At 41.7% G+C, this 23,973-nt stretch overlaps 2 protein-coding genes across 3 annotated transcripts; one reads left to right on the top strand and one right to left on the bottom strand.

The window, feature by feature from the left end:
* Window positions 1-123: 123 nt before the first annotated feature.
* On the top strand, window positions 124-16,647 carry ca6 (carbonic anhydrase VI). Of its 2 annotated transcripts, none has more exons than XM_070544647.1 (10): window positions 124-142; window positions 12,406-12,585; window positions 12,899-13,047; window positions 13,326-13,421; window positions 14,920-14,986; window positions 15,088-15,245; window positions 15,335-15,461; window positions 15,557-15,640; window positions 15,721-15,753; window positions 15,830-16,647. In XM_070544647.1, the coding sequence occupies exons 2-10, from the start codon at window positions 12,423-12,425 to the stop codon at window positions 16,456-16,458; spliced, it is 1,506 nt and encodes a 501-aa protein (XP_070400748.1). In that variant the 5' UTR covers window positions 124-142; window positions 12,406-12,422; the 3' UTR covers window positions 16,459-16,647. The 2 variants fall into 2 exon arrangements, with proteins under 2 accessions (XP_070400748.1, XP_015823181.1); XM_015967695.3 differs by lacking the exon at window positions 124-142 and adding an exon at window positions 11,771-11,918.
* Window positions 16,365-23,108, bottom strand: slc2a5 (solute carrier family 2 member 5). Its single transcript, XM_070544649.1, has 13 exons — window positions 22,859-23,108; window positions 22,671-22,769; window positions 22,433-22,593; window positions 22,230-22,354; window positions 21,994-22,146; window positions 21,752-21,877; window positions 21,489-21,675; window positions 21,297-21,408; window positions 21,102-21,203; window positions 19,249-19,324; window positions 18,942-19,069; window positions 16,776-17,043; window positions 16,365-16,493 (listed from the first exon to the last, which is right to left on the bottom strand). Exons 1-12 carry the CDS (start codon window positions 22,901-22,903, stop codon window positions 16,819-16,821), a joined length of 1,539 nt encoding a protein of 512 aa, XP_070400750.1. The 5' UTR covers window positions 22,904-23,108; the 3' UTR covers window positions 16,365-16,493; window positions 16,776-16,818.
* Window positions 23,109-23,973: the final 865 nt, after the last annotated feature.

Genomic DNA, 23,973 nt, shown 5'->3' with positions numbered 1-23,973 from the left:
CGTTCACTAATAGGAGTTAGAGGACCCGGATGAAGGGCAGGAGGATGCGGCTTTTCTGATTAAAAAAGCATCCCTACAGGAGCGCAGAGATGAGAAGCGCTCTCAAACAATGAATTATGGGAATTATAGGCTTCAGCTAGAGGTAGGAAGCTGATTGAATACTGCTATATGGCAAGCCATTTTGCCATATAGCAATTAGCCAAATTGCTTTGATTTTTCTCCTCAGGGTGGCTTAGAGATAGAATGAGAAGCTCGGTCATCCGGGAGGGGCTAGGAGTAGACCCGCTGCTCCTCCATGTTGAGAGAAGCCAGCTGAGGTGGCTTGGGCATCTGGTCAGGATGCCTCCTGGACGCCTCCCAAGTGAGGTTTTCCGGGCACGTTCAACTGGGAGGAGACCCAAGGGAAGACCCAGGACACGCTGGAGGGACTATGTCTCTCGGCTGGCAGGGAACGCCTGGGTATTCCTCCGGAATTGCTGGCTCAAGTAGCTGGGGAGAGGGAAGTCTAGGCGTCCCGGCTTAGGCTGCTGCCCCTGGGACCCGACTTCGGGTAAGCGACTGAAAATGGATGGATGGTTTCTAGTCAAATTGAACATTTCACTTAGCCTGGCAAGCCAGACTAAATAAATGTATTATTTAGTCTGGCAACGCTCCATTGACGGCTCTCGGTTGTGGGGTGGGTTCTACCGTTGTCTTTCAAATGATCGCCGCATGCTACTGGACAAAGAATGTGACATACTCTTGTTTCTCTCTGTTGCATCATCCCACCCACCAGGCATATAGAGTGCCCTGATTGGCCCACAAAGCGGATAAAGCTCTGTGATTTGTTCACTAAGCAGCAGGGGTGGACTGGCCTATCTAGCATTCTGGCACTGTCCCGGTGGGCCACTTAGCCAAGTGGGCTGCTTACCCTGCTTGGGCCGACACCACTTCACAGTTGGTGATCTGCAGAACATTAGCTATATGAAAACCTGAAGCTACCAGAGTTTTTCCAGTCATTTTTAGCTAGAAAAACGCGTTAGAGCGATGACGTATAAGTTGTTTTACCGCTTTAGCATGTAGCTAATGTCCCGCTGATCTCCGCCCATGGGGAATGAGCTGATCTAGAAGGCCAGGGCTCCCAGTCGCAGCGGTCTGCCCATGCTTGTAATTTAACAGTCCCAGTTCATATTAGAACTCTCATTCGGCCTAGAGACGAGTCCACGGGCGGCAACATCCCCCACCCCCAACGCTCTCCCAATGGGGAGGGCCGACGATTCGTAAAAATGCCAGGGCCGAATTTTGGTCCCAGTCCACCCCTGCTAAGCAGATAGAGCACTACGATTGGCCCACCATTATGGACCAATCACAGCTCTTTGTGTGTTTGAAACCCCTCTAGAGAGCTGTGATTGGCCAGCCAGAATGCTGTTAGGGGCTGCAGAGGTTCCAGTGGAGCATTCCTAGAACAAACTTTGCAAAGCAAGAATTTGGTCTAGTTCAGTGGTTCCTAATCTGGGGGTCCCAACCCCCACAAGGGGGCGCCAAAGCCTCTCAGTGGGTCGCAAGGACCTCTCCACTTTAAGGGGTTAAAACTTCATTTATTACTTGTTTATAGCCTACATTTTGCTCCCATTTTTTTCATGAGTGAAAAGTTTACTGATATTAAGATAGGAAATAATTAGTACAGAAAAAGTAACACACTTTTAAGAACATTTTGCTCAGCTCACTGTTTTATTTTCAAGTGTCAAAAGTTCATTAAAGATAGGACTGGTTGATTAATCACAGCCTTTACAGTAAATAATCTAGTATAAACAGTAATATACACATTTAAGTACATTTTGCTCAGTGTATTTTTTAACGTTTATTGAAAGGAATGATTGATTTATCAGTGTTTACAAGAAACAATGTTTTCAGAAAAGTAATACAAACTGTCAAGCACATTATGCTCTGTTTGGTTTTGTTAATGACTTTGTTCTGTACTGGAGCCTACTATTACTGTTATCTATTGAATCAAAGCATATTAAAATGTGCTTGAACAATTTTATCATTTCTTAATAATGTTTGTACTGGAAGAGAGAATAGGAGGGGGTCATCAAAAGTTTTACTGGTAAAAAACGGGGTCCCTTGGGAAAAAGGTTGGGAACCACTGGTCTAGTTCACTAACATGAAAACCATTTTTCCCATTCACAGTCAACATTTTAAAAACATTATAGGTCATTCTTCCTGGGTTATAATATGGCCAAAAACAAAAAGGAGGGTACACTTTAAATATTTTTAAACTTTTTATGTTTTTACTTTTGTTCATGGGTCAGCGGTAGCTCTGGACGTAGGTTATCATGAAATCAGAGGGTTATGAGATCAATCCCGGCTCATGACAGAGAGTGCTGCTGTCATATCCTTGGGCAAGACACTTAACCCACCTTGCCTGCTGGTTGGAGGGACTGGTGGCACCTGTGCTCTGCACCCTCCCCTCCATCAGTGTTTTCTCAGGGTAGCTGTGGCTACGTTGTAGCTCGTCACCGTCAGCGTGTCAATGTGTGTGCGTGAATAGATGAATGATACACTGTAGTGTGAAGCGATTTGGAGTCATCTGACTCTGAAAGGTTCTCTACAAGTGTGGGTCATTTATCATTTATCATCAGATGTAAGTGAAACATCAGTTTCAGAGTCACAAGTGCAATGGTGTCAAATCATGGTCCTTGAGCTCATCTGGCATTTTTTGAAGGTTTCTCTGCTTCAATACAGCTGATTTAACCAGTAGGTGATTAACATTCTGCGATGCTTTATGACCTGCTGGCATACGTGTTTATGCAAATCCACACGTCTGGTCAGATAACACCTGGTTCTTCACATTTTAGAAGTGCACAAAAATATAGCACCATGTGGTTTTTTTTAAGGAAACGTCTTGTTCACAGGGGCTGCCATGTTGGAATCAGAGTCAATAATGGTGTTTTTATGGAGAAAAACATTTAAAATTTGTCATCCAAATTTTTGAAAATGTTCTTTTGTTTACGGTTCTAACTCTGATTGTGGTCTTTAATCTCCTGAACAAAAACGATACCAGTGAGAAAGCTCCGAGCTCATCCTTCCCATCTCAACGGAATCTTGAGTGTATTTTTCTACTACAAAATAAATGTTATTCAATCCAGAGGAAGATAATAAGTCATATCGTAAACATACTCATAAATAGGAATTTCGTTTGATTATATGGTCAAACGGCTTGCCACACACCAGGGCCGCGAAGAAAAGCAAAGGTGACGCATAGATGAGTACGTGCAGAGAAGCAGGCAGGGATCTCCGCAGCAGTGTTTCGTGGTTAGTCGCGTGTCTGCTGTGGTCACACTTCCTGGCAGTGACTTTCCTCTGCTCATCAAACCTTCCATCAAATGAATGGCATCAGGGCGAGTGTAGTTTTATACAGCAGGAAACAAGGATGAGTAATATTTGGGTCCAAAAATCCCCCACTGCTGCACCTTACTGACTCCAGCTCACCTTTAAAATAGTCGTTTAAAATGTAGCAGTTTAACTAGTTGGTGATTTTTATGGAAATACATTCCGGAAGTGGTAATCACTATTGCTGTAAACAGAGGCATTTATGCTGATGCTTTTATTTAGCCTTAGAGCATTAAGTAATAACTAAATGACACAAGTGAGTATTCATACATTACAACGAGTCATAACATGAGCCGTATGTGGATTCCCCCTAAAAACCGACATCCTGATGCAAGCCAGACCCTTCTGATGAGTTTCTGCAGCTGCGCAGTGCGATCATCAATATGAGGAAGCGTGCGGAAGTCCTGCTGCAGTGACCTTGAGATGACACCGTTTTAAAGCCAACCACTCCACCTGGTGGCCACATTCACTGTATGATGTAGCAGCACCTTCACCACACACTTCTTGAATTTAAACATGAGGTTGGAGGATTTTCCACAAAAGGATAGTTTTTGTTTTTTAAATATAATTGTCTTAATTTGTCACGTGTTCATTCTTGTAGATCAAGTGGTGTAAAACAAGACTGAAGAGCAGACACCAGTGCACAATTAAGCAGATTTATCCTCAGTTAAATCAGTCACAGTGGAAAAAGAGTGAAAGATGTTTATTCGAATCAAAAACAAACCAACATTAAAAGATCCAGCTACTTTTCACTAGGTTTCCCAAAAGATTAAGACGAGGGGATGATGTGGTAATAAGCTGTGGGTAACCAGGTGAACGACGCATTTACTGAGGTGAGATGTGTTGCAGGATGAGGACTAGAGAAGAAGATACGTGTGACCTCTGGTGGTCTGATAAAGAAAGACAAACCAAACAGAACAACAGCCACATCCGCAGCAAGATAGTAAGCTTACATCAAGGAGTAAATAAACATTTCAAATTTTATTTTTATTTTGTCTAATGTCTGTCTCAGTTCTGCCTGCTCTCTTCCACCGCTGACCCATGACAAACAAAAAGGACTTTTGAATAGAATAGAATTAGAATAGAATTCAACTTTATTGTCATTGCACATGTACAGGTACAGGGCAACGAAATGCAGTTTGCATCCATCCAGAAGTGCTTTAGCCGTGATATAGATGTATTACAATATATATTAGCAATAATATAGATGTGTACATATATTACAGAAATGGATCTATTACGTATGTTATAATGTACACGGTATGAAGTATGTTATGAATATTCTATGACTATAAGTATGTACAGGCTGTAGTTAATACAAGCAGTCCATGAGTTTAACGTGGGTCATATGTCAGGAGGCAGAGTTCAGGAGTCTGACAGCTGTTGGGAAGAAACTGTTCCGGTACCTGGTGGTCTTAGTCTGGAGGCTCCTGTAGCGCCTCCCAGAGGGCAGCAGGGTGATCAGTGCATGTGATGGGTGACTGCGGTCTCTGATGATTTTCCCTGCCCTTTTCAGACACCGCTTCCTGTAGATGTCCTTTATGGCAGGAAGTGGTGCTCCGGCGATGTGCTGGGCAGTTTTTCCGACCCTCTGCAACGCCTTCCGGTCCGAGGCGGAGCAGTTCCCATACCAGACTGTTATACAGTTGGTCAGGATGCTCTCGATGGTGCAGCGATAGAAGTTCACCAGGATGTCTGAAGACAAGTTGTTCTTCCTCAGAGTCCTCAAGAAGAAGAGGTGCTGGTGAGCCTTCTTGACCAGCTTGGAGCAGTTGGTAGTCCAGGTGAGATCCTCGGAGATGTGGACTCCCAGGAACTTGAAGCTGCTCACACGCTCCACTGCTGTCCCCTTAATGTGGATGTGGGTCAGCATTCCTCCTGTAGTCCACGATGAGCTCCTTAGTCTTCTCAGTGTTGAGCAGCAGGTTGTTTGTGTCACACCACTCAGTCAGACGGTCCACCTCCACCCTGTAGGCGATCTCATCGTTGTCACTGATGAGGCCAATCACCATGGTGTCATCTGCAAACTTAATGATGGTGTTGGAACCATCAGCAGGTCTGCAGTTGTGGGTGAAAAGGGAGTAGAGGAAAGGGCTCATCACACAGCCTTGTGGTACACCAGTGTTCATTGTGATTGTAGATGAGCAGCGGTTATCCAGTCAGACATGTTGAGGGCGGTTGGTCAGGAATAGGACTTGAATGTTAACTAAACATATACTCTTTTATTGTGTCTTAAAGCGATACAACACCAACACCCTGAAATAACACAGTTTCATGAAATAATAACGTCTGTGCACTATTTTCACTTATTTTCTGTTGCTTCAGGCCAACAATGCAATGCATGTTGTTTGAGGAACCACTGCAGACTCTTGCAGACATCATCAGCTGCAGCTTCCCGCAAACCACACCATGAGTTTAATAATTTACTGACAGCTAATTTTATTTGCAGCTTTGAGAATGGCCTAATTGTTTAACAGAGAGAATGGGGATGATGTTCGTGCATGTGCGTGTGTGCGTGCGTGTGTGTGTGTGTGTGTGTGTGTGTGTGTGTGTGTGTGAGAGAGAGAGAGAGAGAGAGAGAGAGAGAGAGAGAGAGAGATGAGATTTAATTGAAACAGCAAAAATTATTGTCACAAAAAATGTGGTCGATGGTAAAAGAATACTTTAAAAGTCTGGCGTTAAAAATGTCTTTATTGTTCATGCTGCATCGTTGTTAATCCTTAACATAGAATTTATTTTTTAAATGCTGTGTATAAGAAAAAGGTGACCACTGCAGCTTTATCACGTCACGTTCAGCCATGTTCACAGTTACAGTCTTAAAGGGAAGCTGTGATACTTTGGTGTTAGACATTTGTGTGAAAGTGAAGTGTAAAATTGACTTATTCCCTTTATCTAACTGTGAAATTAGAAGGGTGCTAGGACCGCCTCGTCTGTGGTTTTAAGGTGAATTTATTTGAGCTGAACAGCAAAGAAAACAGGAAACAAACCCCTGAAACAACCAGAGACTCCAGAACTTGTTTAATTTTAGAGACCACAACCTTTTATCATCTGATAGCATCAACTAATTGCGTTATAGATGTAGCGCTAAGGATTAACTACATGTAATAAATGATCAGTAAGATGTGATATTCCATATGAATATGAAATATCAATCTGATTGGTATTTGAATGTTTAATCAGAAGACTTTAGTTTCTTTGACTATTCAAGGAACGCACACTTCACATTAATTCAGAGTCAAGAATGTAGTTATAAAAATGACTTTAATTCTGTTTTCCTAAATGATTGTACATGACACAGTATGAATGAAGGTTGTACAGGATGACAGACGATGAATGGAGTGATGGAATGTGAGCCAGATGTTTTAGCAAAACCTTATTAAGTATATGAGAGAGACTGTGGAGTCTGGGTGGTAACATAAGTTTGTCTGTATGGTTTGATAAGTTAGAGATTTGTTTATAAAAACCATCCGACGCAATCATGCAGAGACTACGCACCCTTTGTGTGACGGTTGCCCATCGGCGGCCCGGACGAAAGCGGCCAGAGTGGTGAGGTTCACCGAATTCAGATTTCTAACCCAACCATTAGGTGCAACCAACGTCCGCAGGTTAGAATGTCTGTGTTGAGTGGCTCTGGAAAGAGCCGTTGTGTCTGCTAACACTCGCAAGCATTGCAGAGAGGCTTTGACCTTGGGTCAAACGAATGGATGGTCTCAAAAGGCTTGTTCACCCGATTAGCCTTATCGAGTGAAGGGAGAAGACTGACTAGACCAGGAAGTGTTCTAGATTTTATTAACTTTATTGTTTATAAACTTAGACAAATCAGAATTTGACACGTTTAAAGAGGGTCTTAACAAAAAACCTCATAAAGTCACTTCTTCACTCAGATCCTCAGAGTGTGAAATGAATGTTATAACAATTATGTGAAGCAAAAATGTTAAACATTAATAATAATCTTATAACAATGTGTTGGATAGATTAACGCTAAATCAGCAGACACTAATCTGGTGTAGTTTAAGATTCGAAATGAATCATTGCAGGAAAAATATTCATTTTAACATCATTGATTGATGCACATATTATTCATACTCTTTGGAATCAAACAAGAGATGATTATATGACACTTACGCAATTATAAAGTTTTAAAAAGTCATTTATGATTCAAGGAAGTTGAACCGTTTTGGAGTGAAAGTGCAAAAAGTCTCGTCTTCCGCATGACTTTTGTTCCAGGCAAGATAAGTGAGCTAGGAATTATTTTGGCTCCTTTATCCGGTGACAAGGCCTTGTGCGGTGCTTTTCTTGTTTGGAGGCCAAACAGATGGGTTGTGTGTGTGTGTGTGCAAATTAAAAAGTTAATTTCTGTTCATTTTGATGAAAATACTTTACCTTTGAGTAATCCTACCTGCAGATGAAGCATTTGAAGGTAACTGCACATATTTGGTGAAACTTATGGGGGCTGATGTAATGTTAGAGAAGTCTATAACTTCATTAGCAATGCAAAACCTTTGAACTATTGGTTTATTTACATAAGCCTGAAAACTCAACTTTTCTCTTGCCTGGAGTTCCTCAGGGTTCTGTTCTTGGTAAGCTTTATTCTCCACTTGACATGTTTCTCTCCATTTACTTCTTTAGTAGAACAATTCCTGTTAATACTATGAAATCAGCTGCAAAAGGTATCTAAAGACAAATTTACTCCAGAAGAGCTGCTGAAGGACTTTGTTAGAAGCCTTCATGGGTAACTGTGCATCTGAGAGAGCCGTGAAAAACGCCTTTTTGCACCTTGGCTCTGTAGATTAAAGGGTAAATAAAGACAAATGTAGAACTCATCAGCTCTTTCTACACTGTTTGCTGATTCAGGCAGCTGGATCAACAAACGTCATGCTTTTCTGCATGTTAAATACTTTTGGTCACTGTGAACAACCAGGTGATATCTTTGACGCACCAATGTTATTCTATAAAAAAGTTCCCTCCTCCATGAGTTTGCACGTTTTTTTTATTCTTAACAAGCCGAAACACAGGAAGAAGATTCAGATTGTCCAAATTAACAGTGTTTACATTTTTGGGCAACATTTAAATCCTCAAAATGGGCATGTTTCACCTTTATGCATCATAAAACTTACAGACATGTGCTTGAAAATAACAAACGGTAGGTGTGGTCCAGTTTCAGCTCTTTCAAACTCATAGTTCCAAATGGGGACAAAGTCACATTTTTAACCCAAAAAATGATGTTAATTACAACTGACCTTTTGAAATTTGAGAAAATTAACAACATATATTCAAGAGACAAGTAGTAGAAGTTAACTTTGGGGACAACCATGACTACAATTCTCTATCAACTTTCTTTGTAACAGATAAATAATTTCTTCTTGTGTGATGAGGCCTGTGTATAAAAACGTACAGTAGTGTAAGGAAGTGTGGGCCTCTTTATAGATCTCACAGGGAACACATTTCAGAGAGAAATAATGTGACCACATTAAAAAATTACCAAATGATCATTTTATTTATTAAGAGAAAAAGCTGTTCAACATCACCCTGTCCTGTGTGGAAAAAGTAACCGGTCCTCAAACCTAATAATGGCTCCAACACACTCGACGTTGACAATGAATCACAGACCATCACACTACTACCACTGTGTTTGGTTGGTGGCGGGATGTTCTTGTTCTATAAGGCAGTGTTCGATTTTAAATGGGACACAATTTCAGTATTTTTTCAGGCCTGCGGAGTTATGGGCTCTTTTGTAGTTGAACTTCTTAAAAAAGGGACATGATGTAGTACTTTTTTTGAGATCGTTTAGCTTACGTCAGTCGGGTTCTGTTGAAGTGATTTTGTAACTCTACAGGTCTGATAGTAATCAGGCCCCAGTGGAGTTAATTGTAATTCATGAGAGCAGTAACCTTTGTCCATAAGAAATTAAATAATCTTTAGAGAACTGCCTTCTGCACTTCTTTAGATTATCTTTCTCTAGTATTAAAATTTGATTGTTGATCAGAAACATTTAGGTGGAACCAATGAACAATAAACAGAAGACATCTGTGAGAGGAAAACATTTTTATAGGGCTGTAACAACAGGATTCCTGTGGTGATATTTCTAAACGCTGTGAATGTACACAAGTTAATCTGAACCCACATTTTAAGTGTTTGCTGTAGAGAAATCCAACATTCTGAGTAAAGAAAGAATCTTTTGTTATGGGACAAGTCTGCAGCTGAATGACACCATGTAAGTTAGACTTACGCCATGTGGGCTTTAAATTACTGGCTTTGCTCTCGGCTGGTACAATTACGCCATTTAAGTCCTCAGGACGTTAAAGACCGTCATTGCTCTCATGGTGCACCATCGTCATGACGATGAACCTGGTGGTTTTCTGAAGATGTTAAGGACATCACGTCTGTGGCTGATAATGAGCTTAGGAAGCACTTTCTTGTCTCTTCAGCCATTAAGGTTGGATATCTTTTGGGCTTATTTGATGCTTTTAGTTTACAGAATCTAGAAATTGAAATTGCAGGATGGAGACAAAATTGGACAGATGTGTGTGGAAGGATGAAAGTCTTTAACAAAACTGGGTCACTTGATCATTTTGTAGTTTAATTACTCAAAGACACACTTACTCTCATCAGTATGTTGTATCTGCATAGTTTCAAAGGGTGATCCAGCAGAATTTTAACATGACAAAAACCCCCACAATCTGACCTGAAACAGCTTCTTCATTTCCTACTTGATTTTTATCATTTGGTGTCTGATAATCTTCCTCAGAAAGTGGAACCAACAACCTCCATCTGTGGACATACCTTAGAGAGAATTATGCAACATTGGAGAAACTTTCTGAAAGAATCACAAGATTAAACATTTTATTGATGAAACCATTCTTTAAAGAAACATATTCTTTATCTCTTATTTTACTAGTCTAGAGGTATTACCTGTTTAAATGTACTTCTGTTATTGTTATATTCCGGTAATAATGTTTGTTGGGTGTGTTGATCTGGGTGGGTGGGTGGGGGGGGTGGGGGGGTGGGGGGTTCTCTCTTTTTTTTGTTTGTTTTATTTTGTTATGTTTTTTGTTTAGTTGTCTTGTTGTTGTTATTTACCTAGAAAAATGAAGAAAGGTTAATTGTATTTTGGTAACTGCAGGTACTGTTGTTTTTCTTCTTTCAATAAAAAAAATATATTAAAAAAAGATACATATTCTTCCTCAACAGCCCCTCTGCTTTGGCCTGCAGGGAGGTTCTAAGTGATTCCCCGCCAAAGATAAGGTTCCTCGTTGTGTCCAGTCGACTAGACAAAAGTGTCTCTGTTTCCCAGCTCAGGTCAATGATACTCACTTAGCTGAGGAGTAGAGGCCAAATTTACTGAAGGAGTCCAAACCATCGAAGCAAAAAGCTGCAAGACACAATCTCAACTTTGAAGCACGGTGGAGGATCAGTGATGGTCTGGGAGCGTTTAAATCCAAACAGTGGTGACATTTTGTCACCATTCTCTTATTTGCAACATTCTGACACACACACACACACACACACACACACACACACACACACACACACACACACACACACACACACACACACACACACACACACACACACACACACACACACACCTAAAGGTCAAGTCTCCTTAAAACACCACTAACCTGAGGTTGTAGAGGTGTTTAGAGCTATATGTGCAGATGTGAGGTTGTTTGCAAAATTGCACAATGAACAATTGCAGCAGACGTCCTTGAAGAGCTCGTAATTAAAGTTCAACATCTAAGCTTTTCAACAATTTGTGTTTATTTAGAGCCAATAAAATGTTAAACAAAACCTCGTTGCTCAACACTGTCTGACACAGACATATAATCAGACTGCTGTAAAATGGTGTTTATCATCAGTCTAACTCTAAAAAAAATGACTTGTAAAACTGAAGAATTAATTATCATTGCTGTTTTATTTAATTGGAATGACAGTCAATGAACTCACAGCTCAAAGTTGACATATTTGGCATTTAGCTTAGGCATGTTGTAACTGATTGTATTAAAAGGTAAAAACACAGTATTATTTCCACTTGCTGTATGATAAAAGGTTTGTATCGCCCTGCATCTGTTTTGACTGTGGCATGAATGTACTTGTATAATGAGTTCCTGATGACAAGAACTCTGCAGAACTTCTCAGAAAAGCAAGCCAGCACCATCAAAGTTCCAATCAGATAAATAGCTGTCATCCTGCTCATTCAGCCCTCTGTTGTGCAGTATTCATTCGAATCTGAATGGATTTCCAAAAGAAAAACAACTTGAATGCGTTGTTTTTATGTAACAATTTTGAAAAAAAAAAAGAAGGAACATTTTTGTTCCTGTCACTTTAGAGCAACTGGGAACAGCTTTGGGGCGTTTTCAGCAGAGGTTTCAACACCTCCTCCCCTCTTCTGTTAAATGTTGAGAGAAAACCTCAGCGGAGCGTCAGTCCTGCGTGAAGGAACCGAGACGCAGTGATGGAGATCCTCTCCGCGTTTGTCTCCGCTGTTTTAATCTGTGTGGTCAGTGCTGGAGCCAACCACGGTGATATACACTGGACATACAAAGGTGTGCTTTATTTATCCTTGTTTTATTTCTTTAAAAACATACCAGTTTCGCGGGTGAAGGTGTGGGCTACGGTGCGTAAAACTGTGCGTAAAACAGATCTAGCTGTTTTGTTTCTGTGCAAAACACAGAATAATAAAAATGAACCAATTTTTTTGTAAGTTCAAATTTAGATATTTTCATTGTTTTGGCTATAACTCTTGCATTTTCCTTAAAAAGACATAAAACAAAGACGCGCTTGGTTAAATTCAGAGAAATCAGCGCATCAGGAGATTTGAAAGACACAGTCATTTTTGTGCAGCAGGGCGACCGTTAACATTTCTGTGGTGAAAATTGGCTCTTCTAACCAGTTGGACAAGTTCTGTGAGTGACTAATAACCTGGGAGGTTGTATCCATCCTCCAGAGGCATAAACCGTTTCCCGTTAAATGCATGTCAGTCTAATGGTATTTTTTAATAATCTGCATGTGGATGAATGTGTTTCTGTGCAGAGGGGGCGTTGGACCAGATGCACTGGGGGACTGAATACCCTGCGTGTGGCGGCAAGAAGCAGTCCCCGATAGACATCCAGCGGCGCAACGTGAAGTTCAACCCGGACATGTCCCAGCTGGAGCTGAGCGGATACGATGCCCAAAAAGGGACTTTTCTAATGACCAACAACGGACACACAGGTAAAAGCGTGACGTAAAGGTTTCAGCCTCTCACAAAAGAATTTGAACGATTTTTAGGCTTTAATTCAACAAAATCAATTCATAAATATATAAAACACATTTAATTGTACAAAATTTAATGCAGAATTTCACAGAATTAATTTAAATGACGAAAACACAAATAAAAACCAGATTTGCATTGGATTCATTGTGTTCAAAGAACGGAGCCCCTGCAAACTGCAACCTTGGAGAGCACACTCATAAACATCTGAAACACAACAGCAGTACTGTAAAGTATTCATGATCAGTGATGAAATCTTCATGTTGCCATCAGTTCAAATCGACCTCCCTCCCACCATGAAGATTACCAAGGGCCTTCCAGCAAAGTTCACAGCTGTCCAGATGCACCTGCACTGGGGTGGCTGGGACAATGAGGAGAGCGGGGCGGAGCACACCATGGATGGCATCCGCTACATGGCAGAGGTTGGCTCAGAAACCAGAACTGATGACACAGCTTGACCAACATTCATGTATTTGTGTTAAACTTCCACACGCTTGCATTCAACACCCAAAGGAGACATCTACTTACATTAATTCACTCTAAAACTCTCTGATTCGTGAGCTGCAAACCTTTTTGAAACTTTTTCATTCCCTGTTCTGAATCTGATGCATTGAACTCCACTTGTAGTTCTACATCCCATGATGCATTTTGTTTTTGTTTCAACTGAACCCTGTTCGTGTTTTTCCATCTTCTCTTCCAGCTCCACATTGTCCATTACAACTCTGACAAGTACAAGAGCATCAGTGAAGCCGTAGATAAGCCTGACGGTTTGGCAGTGCTTGCATTTTTCTATGACGTGAGTCACAAACACCTCTTCTCTTGCTTACCAGCGGGTTAGCTTACATCTACACAGGCTCAAGGCACTGCTGCAGAAAAATGAGCTTTTGTTCTATTGCAGGAACTTAAAAATCAATTGAAGTAAGATATATTTGCCACCAGAAACTGTATTTAGTCTTCAGCTGCAGCCATGTTGATTGAAGGTTTGAAAAAACCCTGATGCTCTTCCTTCCTCATCCTTTAAGAGGTTGGTTAATTCACCCCTGATGGCAGCAGAGTCACTCTTCTCTCAGATGCTTAGAAAAATTCAGTTCATGGGGACAAAACTATTTGGTAAGGTGCATCCATCCGTCCATTTTTGTCTGCTTATCCAGGGTCGGGTCTTTGGTGCAGCAGCCTAAGCAGGGAGGCCCAGACTTACTTCTCCTCAGCCACTTGAGCCAGCTCCTCCAGGGGAATTCCAAGGCATTCCCTGGCCAGCCAAGAAACATAGTCCCTCCAGACTCTCCTGGGTATTTTTTGGGTCTCTCTGACTGAACATGCCCAGAAAACCTCACCAGTGAGGCGTCCAGGAGGCATCCTAATCAGATGCCTGAGCCACCTTGACTGGCTCCCCTCAGTGAGGAGGAGCAACGGGTCTAATCCGACTCCCTCCCAGATGAACGAGCTTCTCACCCTGTCTCCAAGGGAGAGTCCAGACACCCTGCAGAGAAATCTTGAATCTGTGATCTCATTCTTTCGGTCACTTCCCAAAGCTCATGACCACAGGCGAGGGTAGGAACACAAATCAACTGGTAAATCAAGAGCTTTGCCTTCTGGCTCAGCTCTCTCTTCACCACGACAGATCGGTACAACGCCTGCACCACTGCAGATGCAGCACCAATCCGCCTGTCGATCTCACGCTCCAGCTTTCCCCCACTCGTGAACAAGGCCTTGAGATACTTCAACTCCTCTACTTGAGGAAGGACCTCATCCCTGACCTGGAGAAGGCATTCTACCCTTTTCTGACTCTGTTTGGTAGATCTTATCAAATTAATCATCAAGTGAAGTAAAATTTGTGATAAACAGGGTTCTGACTTTTGATTTTACATAATTAAATCAGTGAACTTGTGCAGCTACACACATTTTTGATGGTAGTTTGAAGATAGTGAATAAAATGTTTCATAAACAAGACACACGTAGACAATAGGGATTAAACATGGTGACATAATCTCTACAAATGTGTAGAAGTAAAGGCCCAGATTTAACCACAAACAGAAACAGGCGTCTAAGATTCACTTTCTTTTGCAATGAACCAATGTGTGGAGAAATAATCTCTCAGTGAGATGTTTTGAACTGCACCACATTTGGTGTTTGCAGTTTGAGCAGCTGAGTCCAGCACAGAAAAATATAAACTGGTTTACATGAAAGCAGCAGAGAATCACATCGGATAACAAATAACCCACAAAAATAAACTAAAAGGTTAATAAGAAGGTGTTTTCAAAATTCTTTCTGATTCAAAATTTGTTTCTTTCCAGGATGGCCACTTTGAAAACACATACTACAGTGATTTTATAAACAATTTGGGCAAAATCAAGTACACAGGTAAGTTTCACCTGCACAGGCATCAATGCATGAACTCACACACAAATGCAGATTATAATCTAGCCTAAAATGAGTTTAATTGACTCCTGTGACCCTGACAGGCCAGTCCATGAACATCTCAAAAATCAATGTGCGCTCCATGCTTCCCGAGAACCTCAACCATTTCTTCAGATACCAGGGGTCCCTCACCACTCCTCCTTGCTATGAGAGCATCACCTGGACTGTGTTTGACACACCCATCACTCTGTCACAAAACCAGGTAAAGCTGACGTGTAGAGACTTCTTCTGCATGAAGTAATAACAAGAAAATGGCCTCTTATGTTAAAATCTGCTCTTTGCTGCATTCAGATCAGGAAACTGGAGAGCACACTGATGGACATCGACAACAAGACGCTGTGGAATGACTACCGCATTGCTCAGCCTCTCAATGACCGACAGGTGGAGTCCTCCTTCCTGCCACGTCTCGGGAAAGGAAGTGTGTGATTACACAGATCTGTTATTTAATCTCAGAATGGAATGGAAAATATGGAGTGACTTTCTGTAAATTTAGTTTCTTTTCTGTCTCCTCAGGTTTCTGTCGGCAGGATGAGATTGAATCCAAACTCCTGAGGATCGAGGGTCTGGTAACGTCTCTTGGAAAGAATCTGTATTCAGGTGATAAACTTTCTGGGAACGACCACAGTGAAAATAGAGGCTCATGCAAATATTTAGCATTGTTTGTTTTTCTTCCTCAGGAGGCGCTCCAGGCTCCAGGCCTTCCAGATATGGTAAATGCTCCAGAGATTCAAACCCTGGTAGGTTAACGTTGCTGAGGTCTGATATAAGTTTCCCTATCCTCCTCAGAAAATGGCGGCCTGTTTCCTTTGACGCTCAGCTTCAATGACAAAAACACAGACAGCTACGCCTTGGTTCACCTCAGCCACTCCATGGATCTGGACGCTTTCACCGTCTGCATGCATGTGCTCCCTAAGATGACAGGCATCCACACCGTCATCTCTTACTCCACCAACATGAACGACAACGAGCTGATGATCAACATCAACGAGGACTCGGATGCAAGAGAGGTGGGCCTGTGGATCGGCAACGAGTTTGTCAACCTGCCGCACAACTTTAGAGCCCAGGACTGGGCCAACTACTGCATGACCTGGTCGTCCCACACCGGCGGGGCAGAGCTCTGGATTAACGGCATGGTGGGGGAGCAGAGGTACCTGAAAAGCGGTTACACCATCAGGCCGGCCGGTGTACTCATTCTGGGCAAAGATCAGGACGGATTTCTGGGGATCTCCAGCGCAGACGCCTTTGTGGGTACCATGACCGATGTGAACGTGTGGGACTACGTGCTGACGACGGCGGACATCCGGAACCAGATGTCGTGTAACAGCACCGAGGTGGGGAACGTGTTCAGCTGGGGAAAAACCAGGCTCAGCGTGTATGGTGGAGTGCAGCTGGACAACCAGCACAGATGCTCCTGAAAGCCTTCCGCTTGGTTTGGTTTGAGCCTAAAATCCTGCAAAAGCAAGAATACCACAGCTGATGGTGTTGGCTTTTTATTTTTAGCATGTTTGTGGTAAGGAAGGATAAAATGTCCACGTTTAAAGTGCATCACAACTTTATTTTCATAAATTCATAAGTTTGCATTATAAATAAAGGCTTATAAGAGACTAGTTGGTTGTTTATTTACTTCGTAGTTGAATAAAATGACAACTTTTGGCATTTTTAGCCTCCACGCAAACATAATTCCTTTTGAGAATAAGAATAAAGTCTAAATGTAACCTCTGAAGTCCACTACCTGCAGCGATCACTTCCTCTCCTCTCAAAGCTCTCATTTATCCTCAGAAGGTCGTGACCGCCTCCACGTTCTCCAGGCCCTTGTTGTCATCTTTCAGAGGCAGATTGCCGTCCTTGACTTTGATCTCTACTTTGTTCCTTTTGGCAAACATCTGGGAAACCTCCAGGAAGGTTTTGTTCTTGGTTTCTGGCACCACCAGCCAGACGTAGATCAGGGTGACAAGGCAGACGACGGAGAAAACGATAAAGCTGAAGGGGCCGAGGCCTCTCTGGAGGGGGAAGGAGAAACGGAAACGTGATCTGGGTGTCCTCCAGGGTGGGAGGTTGTAAATATGTCAGGCAGAAACAGCTGGATGTCAGAGCAAGAAAGGTGTGGGAGGGTGTTTTCAGAGCTTGTTTTATGGAGATGTTTGTTTTTCTGAAGGGGATCTCTGTTCTCTGTTACCTAAACACATTCCCTTCTTGTTGTTTATCTCCATGATAACACCGCTCCGTTTATCAGAGAAAAAGCATCAGAAGCCAGAGAGAATTGCTGACGACTGGTGTCCTCTTTACTGGAAATGGTTACACATCCAACATGAGAGACTGTTTCCTTCAGCAGACTGATGTGGAAGCAGACTTCTAGTCGCTAAATTTTGCTCCTATCTGCTACATTTTAAAGATATTATGTTTGGATGCTTGCTCACGACACCATCAGGGAGGGTCTGGTCTGTTTACATCCAGAAATCAGCATGAAAATAACTCTAAAGTGAGTCACGGAGAAGTCAAAAAGGACAGAAAGATCTGGATTTGTGTCCCTGATTATAGTTTGTTTGTCCAGCGCTGATATTTATATCATTCTTATTAAATTTACACATCCAAAGATAGAAAAGCTGTTGTTTTTTTTATCTGTTTAAATTCTCTAATTCCCCTCTGGCAGATGTGAGTCATTTGTTTCTTATTCGTTCATAAACAGGTGTCCAACTTAAATGTATTGAGGAACATAAACAAGTTCCCCTTGAAACTAATAAATACATATTTGTCACACTTTGGGTCAAGTGGATTTAATGAGCCATCACTGGTTGAATTAAAAAAAACAGCACAGGAAAGATTTTAATTTGACATTTAAAATTTGTAATAAAAGCTGGATATCAATAATTATTACATCTATAATTATCATAAAAATGGAAATAAATAAACACGCTTCCAATAGTCAGGTGAAAACGTAGATCTGATCTTTATGTTAAATCACAATAAAGTCCAAACACTTTGTATTTATTCTGTTTTATTACACTTAAATGATTCAGATCAGCAAACAAATATAAAGCTATCCTGATTAAATACTAAACGGTTTTCATATAACGATTTTAGGTGTTGGGAGATGAAAGCATTCCAAATAATTCCCGAGCGCAGCCACTGCTGCAGCTCACCTTTTCCCACGGGGATGGGTCAAACGCAGAGATGTGACTTCACCAGTGACGATGACTAATGGGACTTTTACTTTAAAGAAAACTGACCCCTAGTGGGAAAAACTCCTCACACTCTTCTTCCCAGAGTCGTTCAATGTCAGCCGCGTTGGAGGTTTTTCCAACATGACTGGACTGTCTGAGGTCAAAGTTCAGACATTCTCCTTCAGGAATTCACAGATCGTTCAATGACAGCTGAAGGTCCAGGTGCTGAAGAAGCAAAGCTGCTACAGACCATCACACTACCACTTCCATGTTTGACTGTTATGATGCTTTTTCTTTGAAATGCAGAGTTAGTTTTACAGGAGGACACATGTTCCAGAAAGTTCTACTTAGTCTCATTAGCTTCCAGAATATTATCCCAGAAGTCAGGAATCATCAAGATGTCTTTCTGGAAATTTTCAGAAGGGATTTGTGTTGGTTTTAGTCAGCAGACGTCAGCTCTCCCATGATGCTACTGTTGCCCTCCGAATAACCTCTGATCCAGTTGGACCTGCAACACTTTAAGTGTTGTTTTGGGTTCTTCTGTAATGGTGGAACTCACGAAGGATCAGGTGGGTTTGGATTGCGTTCTTCCCAAATAAAATTCAAAAACTACATTTTCTATTCACTCAGGTTGTCTTTGAGTATTTTTGACGAGAAAATTTGAATTGTAACAAAAAGGTAAAACCTTTTCACATCTTTGCAGGAATGTATATTTATCCATCCGAGTGTAAACTGACCTCCATGAAGGGGAAAACAAGGCCGACGGTGAAGTTGCAGATCCAGTGGACGGAGCCTCCGACCATGAAGGCGGCGGGTCGGGCCGACTGTCTGAACATCTCCGTGGTTACCACGTTAGGAATGGGACCTGCCGAGCACACGATGTGGTTAACCACAACCTAAACACTCGCTGTCACAGCGACGGAGCTCACGTCTCAAACAACTGAGTGATTACACGTCTGTTCACATCCAAACAACACTTCAGCTAATGGAGAGGCGTGTTGTAATCAGAGTGTGTGTAAATAACCACAGATGGGTCAGACTCACTGGCTCCTATGGCATGTCCGATGACGTAGATGATGATACATGTGATGCTGATGTAGGGCATCCACGTCACGCTCTCCTATCCGCAGAAACAAGCAGTCATTAACCAGTAATCACACCCCTGTTTTACTTGATGAGTATTAATTAAAACCACTTTAATTAAGTGGAATTGCAGGTTTGCAGGGGGAGGAACTATCTTTGTTTTGTGGATCTGTGATTCTTGCACTTTAGTCTCAGGCCTCATTTTTAATGTCTCAGGTTTCTCATGACCTCAGCAAACAGAGATGCCAGATCATCATTTTATTCTCCATACCAGGTGGGAACTGCAGATGTATAATATTATACACCACGGTGCAGCTAATGCTGCTTTGGTTCTGTTCTGCAGCTGAAAACTACAAAATTATCTGATCGGTCTGTGGCGCCGAGGGCACTTGTCAGGATAACCCTCATGCGCTCCGGAGGAAAAAGTGATACTGAGGAGGCCGGTGTCCACTGCAGACCCAAATGCATTTATTTACATTTTTTTTTTACAAATTAAAAACTAGGCAGCAAAAATCCATGCAAGCCACTCCATCCGTCTCTCAACCCACTCCAGCAAACACAGAGCTGTATTTATAACAGGTGTGACTAACTGGACTAATCCTAAAATCCAGACACAGGTAAGTACAAAAATACATTCTTTCAATATTCTTAAATTATCCTTAAATCAGCATCTATAAGAATTCTTTAATAAACTACAATACAAAAATAAAAATATTCTTAATCAATCCTAAAAACATTCAGCGACACTAATCTGCATTCCTAGAGTTATTTCACAGGTCATCCCTCCTATTCATCCTGAATGGAATGCTCCGGCTGCAGCGGATTGTTTGAATACCAGACTGAAGAGATAACCTAAACAAGATAGACACAACCTCATATTACCAACCTGGGGCCCGTTTTTAAAAACAAGATAGTTTTTAAGTTGTGTTTTTTGGGTACAGGAGCAATAGAACAGTGACAGCTATTATACACAGTGTGTCTGACGCATTTAAATCCCTTCAAATATGTAGATTTTATAATACGCATTTGAGGATTTCGTTAAACTTTAGTTTTTTGGTGATGCTAATTATTTGCAGTTATTTTTCTGTCCAAACTCCACCAAAACCCCACTACAGACATCATAATTGATGGAATCCAATGCTTAAAATTACAACTCTCAAAAGGATGCAGATTATGTTACATTTAAAGATGTGTGGTATTTTTTTAATTTTTAAATTTTTTTTTTGCATTTCTGCAATTTAAATGACACAACTACAGTTAAAAACCCACTTAAGTACAATATGACATGGAAGATACCAAAGATGTTTGGAATGTTGGGGGGGGGGGGGGCATTTCCCTGTTTTAAAAACGTTTTATGGAATTAAATTTGATATTGTTGGAAATCCTGGTTGATCACGTTTACAATGAGCGTACTTTGTTTTGTTTCTACGGTGGCCCATAAGGTTAAATGAAATTCAAAACCACAAAACGATGACAAAAGCAGATATTGTAGGTACAGTGAGTCCATTGAGGAAGTCCTAATAGCTGTTGTCTCTCATTTACTAATTATGATGATATTAGCATGACATCCGTTGGAGCATCAGTTCAATATTTTTTTTAACTTCCATGTTATTTTTAAATCTGTGGCAGATTTTGTATTTATTTTGTGGCTTTTGTGAAAGAGTTTTTAATCAGTATGTGTTTTGTTATCATGTAAAGCACTTTGTGCAGATTTTTTTCCTTAAATCATTTCTGAATAACATTTGATTTGTGTTGTGTTGAACCTAATGGGCCACCAGAGAGCACCAGAGTAACTACTGTGAGCTGTCAGGTACCTGGAGTTTTAAGGCAACAGTGAGCAGAACACAAGCCCCACCGCAGATCGAAAATCCCAGAAGAAGTAGTAGCCGTCGGCCTGAGGACTCCACGATAAAAACCTGGATTTAAAAATAATTTATTACTCAGAAAAACCCGGCACAAACAACATGCAGAACTCAGCTCCTGTCGTTTGAGGTTTTCAGAGTACTTACAGCAGCTATGGTCATGACGACATTCACTGCACCTGTTCCCACTGTGACAAACTGGATGTCATTGTCATTGACTCCTGCAGAGGCATAAATGCTGTCTGCGTAATAGTAGATCTGAAATGGGAAAGATGAGAAAATTACAGAACAATTATAAGACACGAGAGACAGAAATGTGGAGAACAGGTCTGTCTCCACGCGTTGACCCCTGACAGCTGCTGGCCCATGTTCATGACGATGACGGAGATCAGCTGCCAACGAAGGGAGCGCTGAGCCAGCAGAGAGAGCACCGACATTCGGCCCTCGGCCTGCTCTGACTGGTCCTCCAGTCGCATCTCTGTCAGCTCTGCATCCACATCACTCCATCCACGCAGTCGCTGTAAGGCTAAGAGGACAAAACACACGCAGCACATTGATAACTTCTTTATCACAGTCATACAAAGTAGTTGGTGTATTTTTACCTTTCTTGGCTTTCTCCTCATCCCCCTTCTGGATGAGCATGTACCTGGGGCTTTCTGGGAAAAAGGGCAGCAGAAGGAGCTCGATCACCGCAGGAATGCCTGTCAAGCCGAGCATAATGGTCCATCCTGGGTGGGTTGAACAGGAAAACATCTTTGACTGCGTGTTACTTCAAAATCATCAACCACTATCAACCCAAAAACGAGATTAAACATGTTTTAGACTCTAGCATGAAAGTCAGAACCTGTGCTGTGGCCCAGGATGTGTCTGATGCCCAGCACCTGAGCAGCAAGGATGCCAATAGTGATAAAGAGCTGTGGGACGATGCCAATAGCACCCCTCAGGTTTTTGGGAGATAGCTCACCCAGATACATCGGCACTACGTTGGATGAAAGACCTGCAAATGAACAAGAACAAAATTCAACACCTTTAACTCATGTTTGCCCCCCAAAAACCTAAAAAAAAAACAAAATATCCAACCTGCGCATATCCCCACAATAAACCTGGCCATGATGATGATCTCATAGGACTTGGCAATCTCACTAACTCCCATCATCACAGCAGGGATGATGGAGAAGATGTTATTGAAGAGGAGGGTCCCTTTCCTTTTAAAATCAGATTAAAAAAACATATTTTAGCTGAATATTACAGAACACATCATGTCTTCTTTAAAAGTGTTTTACCTCCCCAGTTTGTTAACCAGAGGAGCCACCATCAGGGAACCAAACAAGCCTCCGAGAGGGTACATGGACACGGACAAAGACCACAGCAGAGTCAGGAGGTCATCCTCCATCGGTGTGTTGAAACGACCCGCGTAGGTGGAGTTATAGAACTGCTGCATGAGCTGAGGAGAACAGGAGACCACTGGGAGAAAAATGTCAGTGATACAAACTTCTGTGTGTTTTACAGAAAAAAGTTTACTGGTGCAGGAGAGTTGACCACAGCCACGTTATATCCATACTGAAAGGATGAACCGAATGCAGATATGAGCGTCGCCAGAATCAGGACTGCTGTCAATCTCTGGTGGAGGACATCATCATGCTGGATTAAATCTCCCCTGACAACAAAAATGTCATCTGTAATTTCTATTTTGGAAGAATGAAACTTACCCCTTTCCTCTCCGCAGGCTCCCCCAATTCCTCATTTTCGTCCATGGCTGCGTCTGGACTTGTCACTTTCTGCAACCATAACTGTGTTTTGTTATTACTGCACTGCTGGTCCTGGAATGCCCTTTGGACACGAGATCAGAGAGCGTGGCAGTGGTTTACGGCTTAGATTATGATTATCACTTTCACACTGCTGATTGTGCACTCACGTTCGGGAAGGTTTTTTTTTTTAAAGGAAACAAGATATATTAGTTGGTTGATATGTTGCATAAGTGTGCACCAAACCTTTAATAGGAATTTGTTTAACCAGCCACACAGGTGGAGATGCTTTTACAAAACAAATTGCAATACTGGGGTAATTAATAAAACAATAACCAGCTGCAGAAATCCCACAAGATATTCAACAGATGCACTTTCTGCAGAAGCAACACTGCTGCAAACCAAATTGCTTTGTCTACAATTTGCCCCATGCTGCGTCGCCTTTTATCTGTAAAGCTGAGTGTTTGTCAATACGAGGTCCCTCCGGCTGTTTGCTTGTAAAGCTGGCTGTCGTTTAGCTTCAGGGGGGCCCTAGAGCAAACACAAGGTTACCACAAAGCATCTGCCTGCAAACTTTGACAGAAGAAATAAATAATAACCACAGTTTAATTAGACCGCTCCAAAAGATGAAGCATTCTTAAGATGTTTTGATCTAAAGCGATTTTTGACCTGACATGCATGTGTTTGGCCTGTGGGAGAAAACAGTAAAAAAAATATGCATGCATGGGGAGAGCATGCGAACTCCGTGCAGAAAGCCGTGCACAGCATGCAGAAATATTCTTTTTGCTCCCCCAATGGGCTTTTTGAAAAATGTGTTTGTTGCAAAGAGGGAACTATGATCAGCTGACTGTAGCTGCCAGCAGGCTTTGTTTTTAACCTCAAATCTCCAGTTTCTTGTACACACAGACTCTTAACAACACTATTATAAAAGTTTACAGACTTCTTTCTGTAACCAAAAAGGCTTTTCTTGCCATATTCGTGCAGTTTAGTAAATACACTTATGCTGCAGCATCATTGGAGCTGCTACCTTTAGTCTAAATTGCAAGTTGCTATTAAAACTGAAAATGAGCAAATTTAAA

The sequence above is a fragment of the Nothobranchius furzeri genome, chromosome 15 (genome assembly GCF_043380555.1).
Source record: "Nothobranchius furzeri strain GRZ-AD chromosome 15, NfurGRZ-RIMD1, whole genome shotgun sequence".
NCBI lineage: Eukaryota > Metazoa > Chordata > Actinopteri > Cyprinodontiformes > Nothobranchiidae > Nothobranchius > Nothobranchius furzeri.
Note: the sequence above shows the minus strand (reverse complement) of the source record. Positions and strands in the feature narration are given on the sequence as shown.

Bases quoted from the DNA above. Each gene is read 5' to 3' on its own strand.
- slc2a5 (XM_070544649.1), bottom strand. From the start codon at position 22,903: ATGGACGAAAATGAGGAATTGGGGGAGCCTGCGGAGAGGAAAGGG. The intron at 21,878-21,993 runs GTTCTGACTTTC...CAACCCACCCAG, and splicing joins CATCCTGGGCCACAGCACAG to GATGGACCATTATGCTCGGC. The intron at 19,325-21,101 runs GTACCTGACAGC...TTCTGCGGATAG, and splicing joins CTGTTGCCTTAAAACTCCAG to GAGAGCGTGACGTGGATGCC.
- ca6 (XM_015967695.3), top strand. From the start codon at position 11,828: ATGGAGATCCTCTCCGCGTTTGTCTCCGCTGTTTTAATCTGTGTGGTC. The intron at 14,987-15,087 runs GTAAGTTTCACC...TGACCCTGACAG, and splicing joins GGGCAAAATCAAGTACACAG to GCCAGTCCATGAACATCTCA. The intron at 15,641-15,720 runs GTGATAAACTTT...TTTCTTCCTCAG, and splicing joins TGGAAAGAATCTGTATTCAG to GAGGCGCTCCAGGCTCCAGG.